At 39.3% G+C, this 20184-nt stretch overlaps 2 protein-coding genes across 2 annotated transcripts; both read left to right on the top strand.

Annotated features, from left to right (window-relative positions):
* Positions 1-355: 355 nt before the first annotated feature.
* LOC125334095 (parvalbumin beta-like) lies at positions 356-3319 on the top strand. Its single transcript, XM_048320558.1, is given in 6 exon segments — positions 356-457; positions 811-881; positions 1463-1589; positions 2323-2405; positions 2408-2431; positions 2908-3319. Coding segments are annotated over 5 exon segments (321 nt in total). The 5' UTR covers positions 356-457; positions 811-820; the 3' UTR covers positions 2934-3319.
* Positions 3320-8459: 5140 nt separating this feature from the next.
* Positions 8460-13670, top strand: LOC125334093 (parvalbumin, thymic CPV3). The gene is made up of 5 exons (XM_048320557.1): positions 8460-8741; positions 10784-10851; positions 11217-11349; positions 11775-11884; positions 13413-13670. Exons 2-5 carry the CDS (start codon positions 10791-10793, stop codon positions 13436-13438), a joined length of 330 nt encoding a protein of 109 aa, XP_048176514.1. The 5' UTR covers positions 8460-8741; positions 10784-10790; the 3' UTR covers positions 13439-13670.
* The last annotated feature ends 6514 nt before the right edge of the window (positions 13671-20184 follow it).

Below are 20184 nucleotides of genomic sequence, written 5' to 3'. Positions count from 1 at the left end.
AGGGCAACTGCAGGAGTAGTGTTTCACAGGTAATTCCTATCAGGACTGGGCCCTTAAAAGTCAAAGTCTGCTATGAAGATGTCAATTTCTTGCTATCATTAAGCACTTAAAAATGTATGTATTTTTTCATTTATACATAAAAAGTAATTAATTTCACTAAAATAGGTGCAAGCTGAGAGGATTTACTGTATATAGCACGAAACCTTACATATTCCTTTGGGATATAAATATCAATCTGATTAGCTAGCAGATCTTGTCAGCCACAGTAACTTATCCCCTGGGGTATCTGAGCCATCACGTGGCTCTAGGACTTCTGTAAAAGGTCAAGGGGACTTAACTAAGGTCTGTATAAGTCCTTCTCTATGTCATTTGAAAAAGAATTAAGTCAAGAGGACTCTGCAGATCTTTTACCTGACAATATTTTCTGTTCTTGGCTTGGGGAAAACTAAGTGGCCAGGTGAGTTCAATCTTTCCTCTGGAGCTTTAGAGGACATCATAATAATTCACACAAAAAATGCATGGAAATAACCAAAGATGCCTGAATGCTGGGCAGTTCTGTAAATAGATTTGGCTTTGTCCTCAGCTTGTGCACCTGAAGACTTAACTAGAAACACCAGTGACTCAGATGCACGATGTGCATCTGAACTAAAGGATGGAGCAGTTGGCTCCTGCAGGGCAGCTCCCCTGTTCTGCCCTGGGACCTGGGCTCACCTGCCCCCTGACGAGACCTGGCTCCCCTCGGGGCCAGCTCCACAGCTGAGAGAGCAAGAGCAGTGGCAACGCTACCCAACAGTATTGTTCATTTTGCAGTGGTCTTGGCATGGCTCTTCCCAGTATCCTGACAGAAGCTGAAATTGCTGCTGGTCTACAGAGCTGTCAAGGTAACATTTATGTTTTAAATTTGGGTTTTCAGTCTGTTTATCAAATTCCTCTGTCCTTGCTACCCCAAAGTCCCAATTCCAATGGAAACAGAAAATGCTTTCTTACTTAATGCAAGGTAATGGAACAGATGCGAGTTTTAATCTTGGCCAGCCAAGGTACAGGCACCCATCATTTGTTCATTGCAGCAATTTTAAGGATGAAAAAATCCAAAGGCTGAAATCCCACAGCAGAAATCCTGTTTTTTCAGAGAAACTGCTGATTTCAATACAAGCACGATATTTATCATCATGTTCTGCAAATATGTCTTTCAGTGAAGTATCAATTTACACGGGTATGTTCCTGCATGCTGAAGACCACAGTCACTATTTCATTATCTTCCTAGGTGTGAGATATCATTGATGGAAAAATTCCATTGATCTGATATAAACTCAGGAAAATCCAAGACTGTTACTTGGGATTTGTAATTAATCCTCACTGTACTACAGAATAGTTTGCTGCTTTTTGATCAAGAAGCTAATTCTTTTTGTTCCAGATGTTTGACTACTTTTCTTCATCTCTTATTTCCATCTGCTTATTTCAGCTGCTGATTCATTTGATTGCAAAACCTTTTTTGTCAAAGTGGGTCTCAAGTCCAAAGACCAAGCTGACAAAGTCTTTGGAATTCTTGACCAGGACAGGAGTGGCTTTACCAAGGAAGAGGAATTGAAGTAAGTAAATAAAAAAGTTACCAACAGGGTTGTGTTTTATCATCTTAAAATGCATGATAAGATCAGAAATATTCCCGTTCCTCCTGCCCCTTTGGATGGGAGACAATTGTGTTTGCGCACCTGTGTGTGAGTGCTGGTGCTGGAGGAGCTGCAAGTCAAATAACAAAGGCAAGGCTGGATCACAACGGGAAAACTCTCTGACAGCGCTGAAAATACTCATTTCATGTAGCAATAACTGTCAGACTCTGAAGATAAAAATAGAAGTTCTGCTACAGCTGTTTTTTATTATTATAAGATTTTTTACCAGACTGAATTCAAAGGGCCATTTTTCTCTCATCTTTCTTCCTGTCACATGAATTCTACCTTCCAGATCACATTCATCTGACTTTGAAGTTAAAATTAAGGTTAGAGAAATTCTTGCTGCTAAGACTCTGCATCTTAGGAGAAAGAAGCAAGATAACAAGGGAGGGAAGATGAATCCTGCCACTACAGAGTCAGTGTTAATTTTACTTTTTTAATCCAATGAAACCAAGATGCCACCAAGGATTTTTACAGGCTGTGATGCAGCATTCTCTGACTTCCTTACCCTCACTCTCAATGAAGTTAGAGGAAGTTTTGCCATTAATAGTTCTCAAGAATTGAATTAAGCTTGAAATTTTGCAGCTATTACCAATCCAAACCCTGAACACTTTCAGTACTGTGTCTCACTCGTTTGTTCTCTCACCTTTAACAGACTTTTCCTGAAGAATTTCTCAGCCAGTGCCAGAGCTTTGACTGATGCTGAGACCGAGGCATTCCTGGCAGCAGGGGACAGTGATGAGACGGTAAAATTGGAATGGATGGTAAGACTGCTCTTATTAAAAGGATAATACCTGCCCTTGAGACTTCCTAAAGGCAGCTCTAGGCAGCTGCCCTGCTCCATGTATTGGATGTTATGGATCTGATTTTGAGGTGCTCTGATCTGCTCTGTGTTATAGAGAGAATCTAACAGGAACTGACCTCTATTATGCCCCTGACTAAAGTTACCAGTCCCTTTTCTCACCTATGGAGATTTTTTCAGGACTGGAACCTAAATTCAGTCTATAATTTCACTTCTTTTTGCTAATGAGCTGTGATACAATGTGACACTTAAATGCAACACTTCCTTTGCCTTAAGTATCTATTGTTATGAATACACAATGAGCTACCTTTAAGGAACGACTATCAGAGGAAGTAGCATTAGTTTCCCATTTTAACTCTAAAAATTAGGAAAGAAATTTTTGACTGTGCGATTACAAATTGAGGTCCCATTTTATTATTCTTTTTCCTTCTTTTTCAGAGTTTCAAGCACTGGTCAAATTGTAACCAGCAGTCAAGATAAAGACCAAGATAGATGTGCCATAAACAATCTTTCCTATTGCAAACCTACCATTTATTTACACATTTTGTACCCTGAAAGGTCAGGAACAAGTGTTGGCAAGTGGTTTCACATTGCTGGAATACATCTGAAGTAGTACAAGCACTACTAAAGCCACGCTCCCAGGTGTTTTAAGCAGAAGATCTATGCCACTGGGGGACTGAATTGGAATCCACTCTGCTCATCTGAATGTAGGGCATTAAAGATACAAACAAAAATATTAAGAGGATAAATTAAAAGCATCTCTGTGGGCCATTGAATTTTCAATATTTGCATAAATAGCTAGCACATGTTGTTAAAAAAACCAGAATTAATAAAATGTCCAGGTGTAAAACCTGGTTGTAGTAACTGGTAGTGGTATTTAATCAAGAGGCATTTTAATATTGCATATGTTTTTCTGTCATTCTTTATGCAGCTGATCGTGTTTCAGAGATAAGTATACTGCAGGACCATGCACTAATGAAGTCATCAATTTAAGATCAACTGGATCCAGGATGAATTTAGGTTACTGAAATAGCTGAAAATTCAAAATCTCCCAAGGAATCCCTCACCTTCATGCCCACCCGATGGCACTGTTGTTCCACTGCCGAGAAGTTCAGTGTTCTGTGTGCTCGAATGAATTCCAGAACACTTCTTGTGTCCCACCTGCCACTTCTGCAAAAAGCACTTCAAAAAAACAAGTCCCCAGTGCTCCATATGAGCAAATGGGGGAATGTTGCCCAAATAATCAACGTTCTGCTGCTTTTCTCCTTCTCAGCACTGAGAATAACATAATGCCCACATCTCACAGGGTTGTAAAATGCATCAATGTTTGTGAGGAAAGCATAATAAAATGAAGAGTGCCATAAAAAATTGCTAAGAAATTAATTTTTTTTTTCTTTGCAGACCGATTGAAATAGCAAGACAGACGTAAGGAATGGGGAGAATGAAAATTCTGAGTAGTTGCTCATTATTTGAAGTTGATCCATTTTGTGCACTAGGTTAGGGTTCTGGTTGAAAAGCATGAGTGTGATGATGTCAGCACAATTTTGTCACAGTATAAACGCACAGAGCAATCAAACTGGGCTACAAAAGGAACTCATTGCTAATAGCACCTAATGAAACACTGCACTGTATCTGGTTTTGTCTTAGATATGTGACCAAAATAAACACTCAGCCAAACAGCCTTTTAAAAAATCTACATGGCTTTGACCATCCCAAACGTTGTACTTCCAACATTATAGTTGCTCCTACATACTCTTTTAAAAAAATTTGGAGCTCTTGAAAAGTCTGTTCTTGGACATAAATCCTGCAAAAACTGGTATGACTGTCTCATACTGTACTTGCTGGAGGTCTTTAAGAAGATGTTTCAATATTTGCAGATCAAAAATCTTAATTTCAAAATTACCTGCAGATGTTGTTGTGGTTCTAATGCACAGCATATTTGTGAAGAGACATTATGGAGAAGGAAGAAAATATCAATACAATAGTGGAGAAATCATCATATTACACAAAGGTAAAGCAATCTACAAGACTTTAATGAATACCCAATAATGTGTTCATGCTCTATACATCAGCCAAAAATATATTTCCATTAACTCTAATTAATGACTCAGGTCCTAATATTGTAGAATTTTCTATAAGAGTGAAAAAAGAATTAGCCATAAGCAAACTGACATTCATTATTTCAATGTCATCTCAGGAGAGCAATTAAAAAAGGAAATTTTGCAGAATTAATAACTGCAGCCTGATTGCAGTGCTAAAAGCTCTCATTATTGTCAGAAAATGCTTTGTGTCTCAGCTGATATCATGTTTTATGTGTTCCTTGTGCAATATGGGTCACCCAGACATTTTCAAGAATTGTACCAACATTAATGGCCAAATGAGAGAGAAAGGCACAGACAGCTCAGATAACTTCTGAGATAGCAGGCAGCTCCTTTATTTAACCACATTTACTTCCAGCCTGATTAGCCTGCTAGGCCTACAAATCTAAGACAATTTCACCACTTACCATTCCATTAAGAACAGTAAAAAATTCATGACAAGGTAAGTCTGGTATCAGCTTCAGTGATCACTCCAGGAAGTTAAGAAGAGCTTGTGACTAGAGACGTTTTTAGACCTTTCCTTTTTCCAGCATTACCACTAAGCAGATCAGTGGAGAAAATGCTGTTTTCTTTGCACAAGCGTACACTCACTCACTTTCTTTTCCTCTCTACCTCTCACTCACACAGGCTGTCAGGTACTGTGAAATTTCTGTAACTACTTACCATGGGATTTAAGAAAGCTCTTCAAATTGTGCCTCAGCTGGAAATACTGCTGCCTGACCATAAACATTCCCAAAGAGCTCCCTTAAAGTGAACAACATTCTGCTGCAATCAGACATTTGGAGGTCTGAGACCCTAAATATAGGATTGCCTCCTTTCAACAGAATTTTGTCACATGCTTGTTGCATGTGTTTTAATGGTTTGTCTGAGTCTCCTTTCTTTAGGCCATTTCTGTTAAACGAGCAACTTTTGATGATTATTTACGATAAAATTAACTCTAATTACAGGGTAATTCTACTTCAAGCCTCACCAAGGGTTATACATCCTCCTACAGCTGAAATTAATGGCTGACATCCCACTGAAATCAGTGAGGACAGGCAGTGAATACAGAAGTAGCTGGAAGCACCTCAGTGCTATTTGGTTCATTTTACCATGGTTCCTTACACTGTGGGGTACAGTGAAATGCAGCCATGTGCAAAGAGCCTTTGGTAACAGTGTAGTAGCACTGTGCTTATCTTTTACACGTCACAATAGGCAGAATCCAGATTATTTCACAGCCTCCAGCATTAGGGCACAGTTATTCCTAAAATAGACAGAAACCCTGAGCAATGTAGAGTTTTAAAGATCACTCCATCTGACACTGTCTATAATGCTGACAGCAGACAGAAACATGTTAGACAATTACATTTAGGGTCAGAGACAGAAAATTGCATTACTGAGTAACAGAAGAACTTCCAAGTGCTTTTAAAGACAAACACATATCAAATGCTGGCAGAGATCTTCCAGAACAGCTTTTTAAGTTAAAAAATATGTTTATCAGACCAGACTCTATGAATTAGTGACACTATTATTCATCTATGTTGGTCTATTCTGCTGTCATTTTCAAACAGAAATCAAGTCCATTCCCACAGAATGATAAGGACATCACTTGAACTGAGGAAAATCCACATGGTATTTCCCCCAGCGTGAGAAGTACCTGCTTTCCTTTAGGTCCAGACCTGCAGTGCTGCAGAATCTATCTCGTATCTTGGGTTCTCTAGTCCAGATCTCTGCTCAGTGCTCTGGGTAATATCCTCTACCTGCTGCAGGGAAAGAAAGCTCTGTCACTGGGGCCTGGCTTTCCTCCTTCATCACAGCAATGCACAGGACCAAAAAAGTCAAACGCTACAGCATGTGCTCAAACTTCTCCGGAAATATGGTAAAATACTGTGGCCCAAGCAACAATTCAAGTTAAATGCTGTAATTATTTCTTTATTTCTATGTGATTAAAACATGTGCCCTAAGAGACCACTTGAAGTGGCAGGATAGAATTCATTTTGTTGTAAAGGTCCTTTTCAATGATTATAGCTGTAAACACACTAAGATTCTCTGCCTCCACCGCTGAAACATCAACACTACTATCAACCACAGAGGTTACTGAGTATCTATTTTAGTTACTTCCAAACTCATTACAAAGGCAGAATCTGTTATCCAGGATCATGATACAATTGGCCCTGACACAACCAGGGCTGAAAGATGGAGTTGTGTGGGTTTGAGAACAGCTGCTGCAGCATCTCTTTACACTGTTGTAGTTGGTCTCAGGTTAACACCTCTCCTCTGATCTCACCTGAGACAACTGCTGATGTTTCTTTTGCATCTGCTTGAAGTCATGGCTTTGGTTGACTGCCACTGCTAATTAACTCTGTACTTTATGCCAAACAGAACACAAAGGGTACATGTCTAGTCCACAACCTGTCAATGATTTACCAAATACAACTTTTCTCTGATTCTTAGAGAAGTAAATAGCACTTGATTTGAAGACAATTGTTTTATATGTTTAGATTCCTAGGAAGAACTTGTCAATATGAATATTCTGTATTTCTCAGAATCACACCTTCAAGTTTAATTCTGGAAGTCTGAAGACAAAAAAAAAAGGCTTTAATATTACTTAATAAAGACATCTCATGTGAAAACGACACTAGGTATGCAAGTACATGAATATTCAGATGATCAAGCCAACAGAACTTTCAGATGTCTCTCATAGAGAAAAAAAAACCCAAAACCACATAAACGAACAAACAAAAATTAATATTTTTCTTGAATTTGATAGGAACGAGTGCTAAACATTCCTGGAAAACTGTGCAAAACTCAGATTCTGTGCCAGATTTTGCACTATTGTTAACTGCCCATTATTTAGCAGCTGTTGTTCTGGTTGAATTATTAGGGATTTTCTTTATAATGTTACACTGCTTGCATAGCATCTTCTAAAAAAACATGTTCACAGATCTCATTTTCTGAATGCATAATGTAATTACAATCACCTAAGCTAACACATAACCCAGAAGTAAGGAAAACAGGCAAATAATTCAGATGTAAAACAGATTATCTCATCAAAATATCCCTTAATATACTAATCCCTGATTATTGCATTCTAATTGTAGTGGAGGGAAACCTGTACTTCAGATGAAGTGTCATTAATAAATAAATAAAACCCAGTAACCCTAGATTCCCACCTGTATCAATGTACAGTGACATCAACTTGATTCTGAAATTCAGCTCTTTTAGGCTTTTGTAAACCATCTTTCAGCCAGGATTAGCAACACTTTTGTTGTCAGCATTGAATTTCAAACATTAAAAGATCCCTTCAAAAGCAATCATAGCAATTATCTCACTTTTATTTGAGATCATATTCTAATATAATACTAATTCTGGCTATTTTACTCCTGCTGAATACACACAAAACCAGCTCAGCACTCTGTGTGCCACGGCAGAGTGTATGAGGTAACCAGATGCTGTTCTTTGAACATTTGGTGCTTATATTTTAAATACAATGCCCAAATTAGTTGCAGACACACCCTGAGCTGCTTGAGCATTACATGCTCACCTCAATCTTGTCGTTTTCCTCTACTTCATTTCAATTCCCTCGTTCTCATTAGCTGCCAATAATTAGTGTCTTATGGCAAGTGAAACACAAACAAAGAGAGCAGTTCCATGAGTACTGTGTAGGAGCCAGCAGAAATAAGGGAAGTCTTCTATAAAGGAACATCTATGACACTGTCACAGAGCACTAAAAAAAGCCCTTTTCTCTAGATACATCTTGGCAGTAAAAAAAGAACCCTTCTGTTCAAACTCAGATAACTTGAGATAATCATAAAGGAGAAAATACAACAGTGTGTAAAAAGGTACCTAAGAGGTTGAAAGTTATTTCAGGGTGATTCTGGAGAAAGCACAGAATGAACTTAGTTCCCACTGACACTGCCTGACATCACAACATCATGGAAATCTCAGGCAGAAAGCAACACAAATAGGCAGTACTGAATAAAGAAGATAAATGGAAAGAGCACCAAAAGATTCAGCTTGTACAAATCAGCACTGTTAAATTTGTTTTAATCACACAATACTAATCTACAACTGCCCAGGGTTCTTAGGTGTAATAGGAAAATGTTCTTCCAGGTGACTATAACCAGTTTTCCCACTGGAAGCAATAGAAGGAGCATTTGTTTGTTCCTGGACAGCTGGTATTTGGGATCAAAGGTAAGTCTGATTATTTGTGATTTATTCCTTGGCATACAGAAGAGGTAGCAAAAAAGGTAAAAGTATCATTAAATTATGTCTGCTTTTTGTGTTACTTATACCTTGCATTTCTCTATCCAAATTAAAACAGTGCTATGGAATATTTGCTATGATTGACAGTTTTCTCACTGTCATTAAACCAAGTAGGAGTAAACCCACTGTAGTTCATTAACTTACATCAAGGCTTAGATATATTTATTATTCTGCTCCACAGTATAATTTGCAACCCTTGCTACTATAAAAATATTTCCTCTTTGCCATACCATGCCATTTCCATTCATTTAAAAATAAAACAATGCTCATGGATTAAGAGAACATTAGTTTAGCTACCACAATTGACTATTACACAATAAATACTAACCAAAATACATGTGAGTTTTATTGGTCTTCATCCTAGAATTTTGCCCATATTAACCCCCTTAAAGATGGAAACAGATTTTTGTCTGAGAAGGAAAACCTCCTATCTGCTGTTATGAATTTTCTTAAGGCTTTTTGTTCCAAAAGTAATACTCCTGAAATATATAATAAACTCTAATTTACAATTAAAATTTCATTATTAATGAAATAGATTGTGAGAGTGTGTGTTATAAAATGTATTTAAAACTATTTCCACACTAACAATGTCTGATTCCTACAACCTACAGAATTTGCTACAACTAGTAAGCCTATTATTGATTTCATGTAATTCAAAACATTCAAAATGGATTATTAAGTAGGCCAACCGATTATACATCATCTTCCAAGGAATACTGACAACAAGATCATTTTATTCAGCTTTACCTAGTTCAGTTTTCTGCCACTGAAGGCATTGGTTTCTGTTTCTGTAATTCAGGAAACGGTCAGGAAATACAAAATGAAGCTTACTGTAGAAAGATCACCCAAATTAGGAAATGCTTTCCTCTACCCTAGTGACAAGTTATCTTTGTCAGAATGACACATTGTCACCTCTGATCTTTCATCTCCTACCTCCCTTATACATTCCATTCCAAAGGATCAACAGACCCAGGGAGAACAAATTCATTTCTTTTCGTAAGGATTTGACTGCTGGAGTCACCTGCCAAAGAGTGACTTTCAGGTGCAGAGGTTACCTGTTAACATACTTGGAGGCTGAAAGGTGCTTCTGATGGCAGAGTTGTACTTAATTAAGCACTAGTGGATTTATTTTAAAAAACTCTTCTTTTTGTCCGTATTATCTTAGGATATAAATAGAAAGAAAACTTTAATTAGTTAAGGAAGAAATTTGAGCCAGGTCTCAATTCAAACATTTGATCCATGAAAGTGTAACCTAAGTAGTGGTTATTGTCACCTTTTGAATCCTTTATAAGACAGAGTGGCAAGCCAGAGCCAACATTACATTTTTGCCTGGTATCTCCTCAACTATTTTTCCTTTACCTAGCTGAGAAAATTCAGAAGGTGAGCAGCTGACTTGAGATTAATTAAATAAAATTACTGTGCAGAGCTGCACCAGTAGTAAGTACAATAACCATTGTTCTAAGGTTTTTATTTTAATTGCTGGAATTACATATGGATGGACTTTATATAGATAAGTATCTGTTTTCTTTTTATTCTTTAGAGCTGTTGGGGGAGATAATAGAAGCAAATTTTCTTACCTTTCCTTTTCCAACTGCAGATATTGTTACTTGTATTGCCAGATTCCATGCATTCCAGTAAGACTGGAATTATTTATTAGATTAATGGTTACATAGAGTTTTAAAATGTGCTTTATTTATATAGGTTGTAGATAAATGACAAAATATTGATCATTAACTCACAACACAGCTAATGTAACCCATCTCATTAAAAAGCATTATTTCTGCACTGCTATTTTGAAGGAAGTGATGTACTAAACCTTGTAATTTGTTAAGGAATAGCAGAGATGTTGGTTTGATCAGTGAGATTCATCTACTCTTGTTGATGTTATATATCTTCAAACCACGGAAAAACCCAATTTGTTGTAAGATGCATTTGCATTTCAAAACTCTGCAATATTCTATTTTGTGCAGGTTTAAAATGAGCCTTACAGACATTCTAAGCCCTTCTGACATCGCTGCTGCTCTGCGGGACTGCCAAGGTGAGAAAACAATTAAAACTCTCAAAATCTATTATTTTGTGCAACACCTGGCAAGTTTAACTCATTCCCAAAGAAATATTGAACAAGTGCATACTTGAAACAGACTTCTGTAATCTCTTTACTCAGCTGTCACAGTATGTTTGTTCATAACTGGTTTATATTGTCAATTTGGAGCATCCCCACATGATTTTGTGGGATGTTTAGGAGGCTATGGGGCAGTATAGCAAATTCATTCATTCTTTGACAGGCTTCACCTACTGGTCTTGTTTAGAACAATTAAAATGTAACAAAGTAGCATCCTCAGACCGTTTAGGAACAGTGAACACAGTGGTCTGGGGTTAATTTCTTTATTAATTTATTTTCAGCTCCAGATTCCTTTAGTCCCAAAAAATTCTTTCAGATCAGTGGGATGTCTAAAAAGAGTAGCAGCCAGCTCAAGGAGATCTTCCGGATTCTCGACAATGATCAAAGTGGCTTTATTGAGGAAGATGAGCTCAAGTAAGGATTTTGTTGACTACTTGGAGGCTATCAAAAAAATCAGCAGTTTTTCCATTCCAGAACTTTCAGTAAATGTGAACAAAATTTATGCTAAATGTTGATAAAACCTTCAGCAGGTTGTGAAAGGTGTATTTAAATAGATAATCCCTACAGAGAGAAGCAAATTAATAATACCTGCCTTTTATGCTCAATATAGAAAAAAAGAGCTCCCTGGGGCTGGATTTTCGTAGTGGACAGAATCAATTTAATCAGGTTTGCACCTACAAAGCGGAAATATATACAACTAAGATTTAGCTTGTCAAACAGTGTTTGAAGGACTTGGCTATTGTGGTAAATTATTTAGAGATAGCTATCTGTTTGATTACGCAACAAGCATAAAAAATATTATGGCGTGAAAGTCTAAATCCAAGTTGTTTCCTTCCAAGGTATTTCCTTCAGAGGTTTGAGTGTGGAGCCAGAGTGTTAACCACCTCAGAAACCAAGACCTTTTTGGCAGCTGCAGATCATGATGGGGATGGTAAAATCGGGGCTGAAGGTATTACCTGCTTTAAATACAGAATGAGGCACCTCAGGATGTTTGTAGTGATGTGGGATTCTCTTTTATGTTGATGGTACATTTAATGTACCCTCTGGTTTTACTGAAACCCTTGAGTAGCAACCTGTTTAAGGGTGGAAATGGTCCCTGATCTTATAGATTCATCTTTGCAATTCCTTTTGCATGAGCAAGTAAAAAACCCTAAGGAACTTTCCTGTTGCCACTCACTCCCATATTTCCAGTTGTTCTGAAAGGAACTGCCCCTCATGTCTCCTCCCACTTACTCTAACGTAAGGCAGCGCTGGCATCACTTGGAATACACAAATGTAAAATCAAGGACAAAAGAACCAGCTGCACACAGGAGAACAAACAGCTCACACATCAGCTCGTTTCCAGCAGCTACTGCCCCACAGAAATTCCACTGGGCACTGAAATCATTCTCAATACGTCCCATGTAGTTCCATATTTGTTTTGCATGAGAAGAACAGAATGATCAAGTGACACTACCCCAGTATGAGATCCCACAACAGGATCTGTGCAGGGATGGATGCTGTCTATCTCCAGTGGCAGGTTAAGGACCAGACAGGAAGGAGCAGCAGTTTTAGGAAGCAGCACACTGCACTCACCACGTGGAAACACTGGTGTGGTATAATGGCTGCACAGTGCAGAAACCTCCTGATTTCCTAATTCCGTACTTCTGTGCTGTGCTCTGGAGACAAAGCACACACACAAAAGGCCTGCAGCTAATGGCAACTCACCCCATGAGAGCAGCGAGCTGCCTGGACGAGCACGAAAGGGGCTTAGGGAATAGCATGCAGGGAATGTGCTGGCGTGCAGATTCCCCGGCTCACTGCACCAGCAGCACTGAACTCTTCTGTTTCTTTCTTTGGAAGGAATTAAACCCAGTTCCTTAGGAACTATGCCAGAATAAACATACATGATTTATGAAGCAATCTGTATATTAATATAGTCACTCAGGGATGGGACTGATCAGATACTCTAATTCATGGAAGCCAAACATTTAAAAGATCTTTAAAATAACAGTATCTTATTGCACAACTCAACACGCCAGGACCATACCACATAGAACTGCCCAGTGTTTTTAGCTTTAGCCTGTGCTCTAAATCAACACTTCTCAATGTCTGAAGCATTACAAACAGCTAATAAAACACACACACTCGCTTATCATTTTTTCACTTCAGCTATTACCTGCTTCTTACTTAAATTCCATATAAGCCATTCCATTATTTTTGCCGAAGATCAGTATTATGCAGAGAGAAGGCCAAAACGACCCTGAATATTTAATTATTCCCTGTAAGTGTCATCAAAACACTGCTTTTCCGTGTGTTGTTTAGAAGAGGATGTTTAGGTGATGCCTCTTGTCCACACATTTCTTCTCTGGTCATCTATCAGATAACTGTTTTCTGTTCATTCCTATTCTAAATCTCTTGATAAAACACTAATCCTTTACTCCTAATCCTTTCATGTGAATATTTCTTTCATGTAAATATTCTCTTATCTTTCACAGAATTCCAGGAAATGGTGCAGGCTTAGGACCAAACAAGATAGAATTGGGATGAATCTGCACAAGACGCTCAAAAACCTTGAAAATTGGGAGTCCCTTATTTATCTTGTCAGGGTCTGTTATTTTTTCACTGACTTAGCAACATAATGGAACACTGATTACTGATTTTTTTCATTGTGTGGACTATTTACCATGTTCTAACCTCTACTTTAGCAGACACTTCCCTTAAAAATATCCAATAAAAAGTAATCATATACTGTAGCCTGTGTCTATTTTTTTGACTCCTATATTGAAACATGAGAATTCTTAAACCAAAAGTGTTAATCCCTCCAAGATCTTGAACTTATCAGATCCTCATATATGGAACATCTTTTGAAATTAGTGGGAGTTCTGTTTGGATTCAGCCTTCTGGATTAAGTTTAAATTCTCAGAACATTCAGATTTTCACCAAAGACTAGGAGCTCAGATACAGTTGTGAGATAGATGAGGGTAAAATCTCTCACTGACCTCCAAGTGAAAAGCAGTCATATATTTTTGCTTAAGAAGTGGGTTCTGCATGAGGTTGTTGCAGTTTCAAACCACTCTTTTACACCAGCTAATTAATAGATGAAGAAAGAGAAACCACATGCTTTCCTGCACAAAGAATTAAAAGGAAAGCCTATGAGGACTTGATGTTTCAGACAACTGTGAGGTTTTAAGAAGCAGAGGGGAAGCAAGATATCTTCTTGGTGGTATTTTCTCATTTTCTCAACAGGGAGGACTGAAAGTGTGGAGGAAGAATTTGTAAAAATGCATGTTGAGAAAGCTCCAACGTACTCTCCCTGGTGGGCTGGACTGACCTGTTAAAAATGTCCTTCACATCCATCTCTGGGGATGATGAAGAAACGTCTTTTTATGAGCAAACTATTCACTCATTAGAAAAGGAGATATTCAGATGCTCTGATGGAGTATTTATACCTTCACTTACTTTCTCAACATCAGCAAGTTGCAGGTCACACACATGCAGCTTGCAGAGGCACCACAACACGACAGAAGCCCTTAAGCAAAGTGAACAGAACAGTTCAGTCACTGCAGTTCCAGTGCATTTCTTCCTTTGCTGCATATGACTATATTCAAAATTAACTGCATTTCTTCCTTACCAAAAGTCTCTACGAATACTGGTAATTGTGCACAAAAACACCAAACCCAGAACAGAACTGTTTATGAGATAACCAGCTACTCTTGGGCAAGAGATTAACAAGTCTGAATGGACTTGAGAAAAGGACCATGCATCTTTCAGAGCACCAGAGTCACAGAGTCCATAGAGTTAATGCTTCCATATGCTGAGCCTTTGCTCTCTCCCAGCCTGTTAACGAAACAGTACTTGAAAAATTTCTGTTGGTTAAAACATCCTCATCATCACAGCAAAAGCAGTTAAATTAAATTCTCCTGTACTCATTGTGAAGCAAATTTCACGCAGTTCCATCCTCCGAGACACCCTAGACACCTTAACCCAAACAAATTCCATAATGATTCCTCCCTGATTTCTTCTCTGTGCTCTCTGCAGCTACCTACTCTTTTGGGAGCCAAGCAATGGCAAGCCAGGCTAGAAACATCAACTGCCTTTTAAAAAAACACATACATAGCAATCCACAATTCTTAACAGTTGACAATTGAAAACAGAATCTTTGTATCATTTCGAGATGTTTTCAAGCAGATTAATTTGGTATACAAGTTGTTTGTAAGCTGGTAGACTCAATACATGTGAGAATTTAATATGGCCATCACACTTTTCCTTTTATTGTGAAGAAATAATACAAACTGATAAAAAATGAACACTGAATTTTGATATTACTTTTTAATGTTGTGAAATATGCTCACCTGGCATAAATCTCTAGAGTATCAGTGACTTAAACAGAGATATTCAGATTTACACAAGCTGAGGGTCTGACCCATGGCCATTCTCAGAGCATAAGATGGATGTCACAGGATAATCACAAGAAATAAAGTGTGTTCTTGGCAATGAAATCAGTCTGATGACAGAAGGGTCTTGGAGTAGTTCACATGTAGGTAACAAACAAACTGCTCTGCATTTCACTGACAATTAAGTGTCCTGACCTTGACTAATCATGTTACATCAGGCAGGCAAATGCCTGTAATATAAAGAATTTTCCAGGTGCTGTTGCACTCTGAACTCTAGCTCCTCTCAGTGTCAGCCTTTGCACTGTGCCCTCAACAAAGAAACCCAGAGGCAAAGCACAAATTTTGTTATTCTCCACTGAGACGCAACAGGATGCTGGAGCAGGTCACCAAGCAGAAAAAAATACACTTGCTCCACTCAAGATATTCTGAGGTCTCTCAAACATCCAAAGTATTGCAGTTAAAGAGTCTTTCCATGCTTTCCATCAGGAAAAAAGGTACCTTAAAAACCCCAGTAGTACAGCACCTACCCCAGCAGATTTAAGTAACAGAAAACTTGCTGACTTGTAGGAAGAAACACTTAAAACATCACTTCACCAGGATCCTTGAAACATTAAATCATACTTTTGAATACTCTTGTGAAATATGTGATAGTCATAACTCAAACTGGATTTATTCACTGACAAAGATACTTGTCTGCTCCCTAGCATAAACCAACACATCATTGCTAAAGCTCCTAGAGACGTGGCATGTAGAATTCCCAGTGCTTCAGGCAGGCCCCTGTAATTGAGAAAGCTCCTGGGCAGGGTTTTATTGACTGATAAGGAAGGAACAACTAAATATACTGACCATATTTAACCCCCATTTAACACATGGATATGGGTACTCACTATAAGTACATATTTAATTAATAGGGTGGAAATAATAATTAATCTACTGCATTCACCACAATTTGACATGAAAGGCAGCAGTCAGAAATCACCCATCACTGGCAGTCCTGCTTACAGATTGCAATAGAAGTTGCAAGTGGTTATCAGAATTGCCACTTGTACATTGCATAACACAATTATTCACTAGACACAACTACTATAAAGACACATTATAGAAAATACCAGAATACTTATGATTCCCTTAAAATACAGGTCTCAGAAATGCTATTCCATGTTCAGGTCATGTACCCCCTAATACCTTGTGCCAGTCTACCCTGTCTGTGAACAGTTAAAATTAAAATATAAAAAAACCCTGTAGCCTTATTCAACCTCTAAGCAGAAAAATTCCATGCCTTAAATATGTCAAACTGTGGCATCATTCTTAATGTAATTTTCATTTCTTGCAGTGCTCAGAATGGAAATAATTAACATATTAATATAATCCATCTTCAGAGCTGAAATTCTTTTAACTGCCTAGCCCCTTCCTCATCTTCTCTTACCAGCTTTTCTTCAGACCCAGGCTAGCAACATTAAACAAAAAACCCATTTCAGTACTTCAAGTTTTGCATGAAAGCAGTTTTTCAGTTGCTACTCAGTAACTTTGTATTCTTAATCATAACCCAAGCTAGTGTAATGTTACTGCCTTCCTTTATGAAATCTCTGGTCCTGCAAAGCAAATGCATCCATTATTAAACCATTACTCACCACGACACTCACAGTGCTGCTCACATTCCCTGACATCACACACAACAGAAGAAGTCTGGGGGATGTGAAGGCTGTCTTAGCAGGAGCCCAGCTCCAGCTGCACTGTTGTGTTTTCCCACACAGCTCCACAGGCCTCTTGCAGTGTTAACAAAGCGTGCAGACCAGGGATACACAGCCATTGTGCTTTTTGCTGGATCACAGCATTGTTTTGTAATTTATTTGCTAAACTAATCCCAAACTGCTGAGTCTACACATTTGTTAACACATTTAGACCACATTCTGTCAATGGAACAGCTATTTGAGCTGTCAGCTGTATTTATTTAAAGCTGTCAGCTCTAACACCCAGAGTGATTTATGGTATACCTTTTTGTGAAGTCTGCTACTGCACAGCTGACAGAAGTGCTCAAAATAGTATCCAGAAATAGGCTCAACAAACCAAAACATATGTCTACACAATACTATATCTTACTTCTATGTATTTTTAAACATAAATTGGAAAGCACTCATAAAGTTGTTAATTGTTTGTCCCTTGATGCAGGGGTTGTCCTGCAAATTCCCAATGTACTTATGCAGCAGTTTAATTTTACATAATCATGGGCTGGGAATCACATTTCAAACTCGGGGTGATCTGATGCCACTTTGCAAATGTCAAGGTGTGGTGTTACTGCACATACAATTAAGAAGATGGGATGAAATTGGAACCACAATCGAAGTTTCTTCATACCCTGTTAATGTGTACATTAGAAATGTAATAATTTAATTGAATCTGTTATCACTTGCTCGTTGTAGATTCTCGCAAATATTTCCACCAAAAGCAATGTTGATGAGGTTGCATTGAGCAGAATTATATATTAGCAATCACTACACATACATTAATTCCCTTCCTAGGGAAAGTTGGACACAGAAACCCCTTCCTCAGCAATCCCCATTTACAGTGAGTACCCAGTGTCCAACTCTATGTACCTCCACAATATATCCCTTGCACCAGTGTTTGTATTGCAGCAGTAAACAGGCACCCCAGTCACAGCCCAGGATCTCCATCTTACTAAGTCCTGAACAAACACACATCTAAACATTTCAACCAACACAAACAAAAATCTACAGTCCCTGCTGTTTTATGACTTCTTTGGTAAGAAATTATTTAACTTGACTATCAATACTATCAATTTTAAGAATTCCCCTGTTTTGCTTTAAGTGAGTAGTATAAGCAAATGAACTTTCCCTCTGGCCTGATCACCACCTCACCCCTGCCTGCAGTGGAGCACAAGCAAGGAGTGGAACTGGGCTCCTTTTGTTTGATGTATTCAATCCTGACTGGATCTTCCCAGAAATTGTCTCAAGTGTGCTGCAGCCTTCACATGGACAGATCACAGTGAAAGGCCTGTTCTGCACACACTCTTGATTTTTAACTCAGAGCTGTAGGGTAGCAAACAAGAATTACTGTATGTGGATACCTCACCTTGACACATTTGGCCTGATCCTTCCTCAGACCCTGCTCAGGGAAAGGCTGCGGAGCTCAGCACAGCAGGGCCTTCCCTCGTCCTGCTTTGCTGGCAAGGGGAAGGAGTCACCTTCTGCTGTGACCTCTCTGAAAACACCATGAAATGATAAAGAAGATTCTCTCTGCAGCTTTGGAAACATTTCCTACAGCTGTCCGAGAACTGGCTGGCACTGTCTGGAAATGCTCTGTCTGTGGTGTGGCTCAGCCTGTTGTGTCACTCCTGCCTGTCCAGGCCACACAGGAGGAGCTGCTCACTCTTGAGAGGTTTGGGTTAAACGCCACCTGTGCGGGCAGGAAAGGTGACACCCAAGGTAGTGGTGATCTCTGCACCCATGGAAAGGAGCCTGCACACATCCACATGAACTCACATATCCAAACTCGGTGCTGAGCCAGCCCGGAGGACCTCAGCATGGCCAGGGGAGGTGAGCCAGAACTTCTATTTCACGCCTCCTCTCCCTCACAAGGCACCAGCCTCCTCCAGGCCAGGCACTGGGAGGGTTTGCAGCCACGGCACAAGGCAGTAGGGATGGGATGGAGATGACTCCAGCAGGATTTGCAGCCATGGCACAGGCAGTAGGGATGGGATGGAGATGACTCCAGCAGGATTTGCAGCCACGGCACAAGGCAGTAGGGATGGGTCAGAGATGACTCCAGCAGGATTTGCAGCCATGGCACAAGGCAGGAGGGATGGGATGGAGCTGACTCCAGCAGCCCAGGGGGAAACAGCGGTCATCCCTCTCTGGCTTACACCGCTCAGTTTTTGAGTACACACATTAAATATTAAATTGCTGCAGTCTTACAGCATCTCTATTCCACACAGTGCTGCTACTGCACTGGATTGGATTCTTAAGGAATACACCAGCTGCTGAGGCTGAGGACTATCTGGAATGATGCTACTGGCAATGAAAGTAAATATAAACTCAGTGTGATGATAGGAACTGAAATAATAACAAAAGGGAAAAAAAATTTGAAAAACTCAAGAAATACTGCTTTTTTTCATATTTAATTTGGCACAACTTTAACAGAGTTTGCCAGTACATTCTTCTAAATTACTTGGTGGGATGAGATATTCAATGATATCTTTTATACCTTACCCAAGTGTTTATTTAAGCAATTACGTAACCTTAGTTTATTCAGATGCCTAAACTTCACACTCCTATGGAGAAGAAAAGTGATACATCTCTTACCGTGTAGCCATTTTTACTTCTATTTTAGCTCACACTGAATTTTATTAAAATGGGAATTGAAAAGTAATAGAAAAGCTTTTTTTATTAGTTTAATGCCACTATCTTAAATGTGCCAGGCAGAAAATGGAAAAATAATCAGAATAGACATAATATATCTATGTATGGTGAAAGGATTACCTGCACTAAGTGATGCTGCATGCCAATTCCTTCAACATACTCAAACTTCATCTCATCTTTCAAATCTCGGATTCTACCTCCAAAAATAACGCGTTTCTACTTTTTCCAGCTGACAGGCAGCTCTGAACGATCCAGAGGGGAGTGAAACGCTCGTACTTTTGCGCTTCGAACAGGGGTCCAATGGCCCGGGCACCGCGCCACACCCCGGCCCACCGCCCGGAGCTCCCCGCCTGCGAGGGACTGCCGGGCGGGGCTGGCCGGGCACGGCCTCTGGCTGGGGGAACACCGGGCACGGCCTCTGGCTGAGGGAACACCGGGCACGGCCTCTGGCTGGGGGAACACCGGGCACGGCCTCTGGCTGAGGGAACGCCGGGCAC

This window comes from Corvus hawaiiensis, chromosome 16, assembly GCF_020740725.1.
Source record: "Corvus hawaiiensis isolate bCorHaw1 chromosome 16, bCorHaw1.pri.cur, whole genome shotgun sequence".
In the NCBI taxonomy this organism is placed as follows: Eukaryota; Metazoa; Chordata; class Aves; order Passeriformes; family Corvidae; genus Corvus; species Corvus hawaiiensis.
Note: the sequence above shows the minus strand (reverse complement) of the source record. Positions and strands in the feature narration are given on the sequence as shown.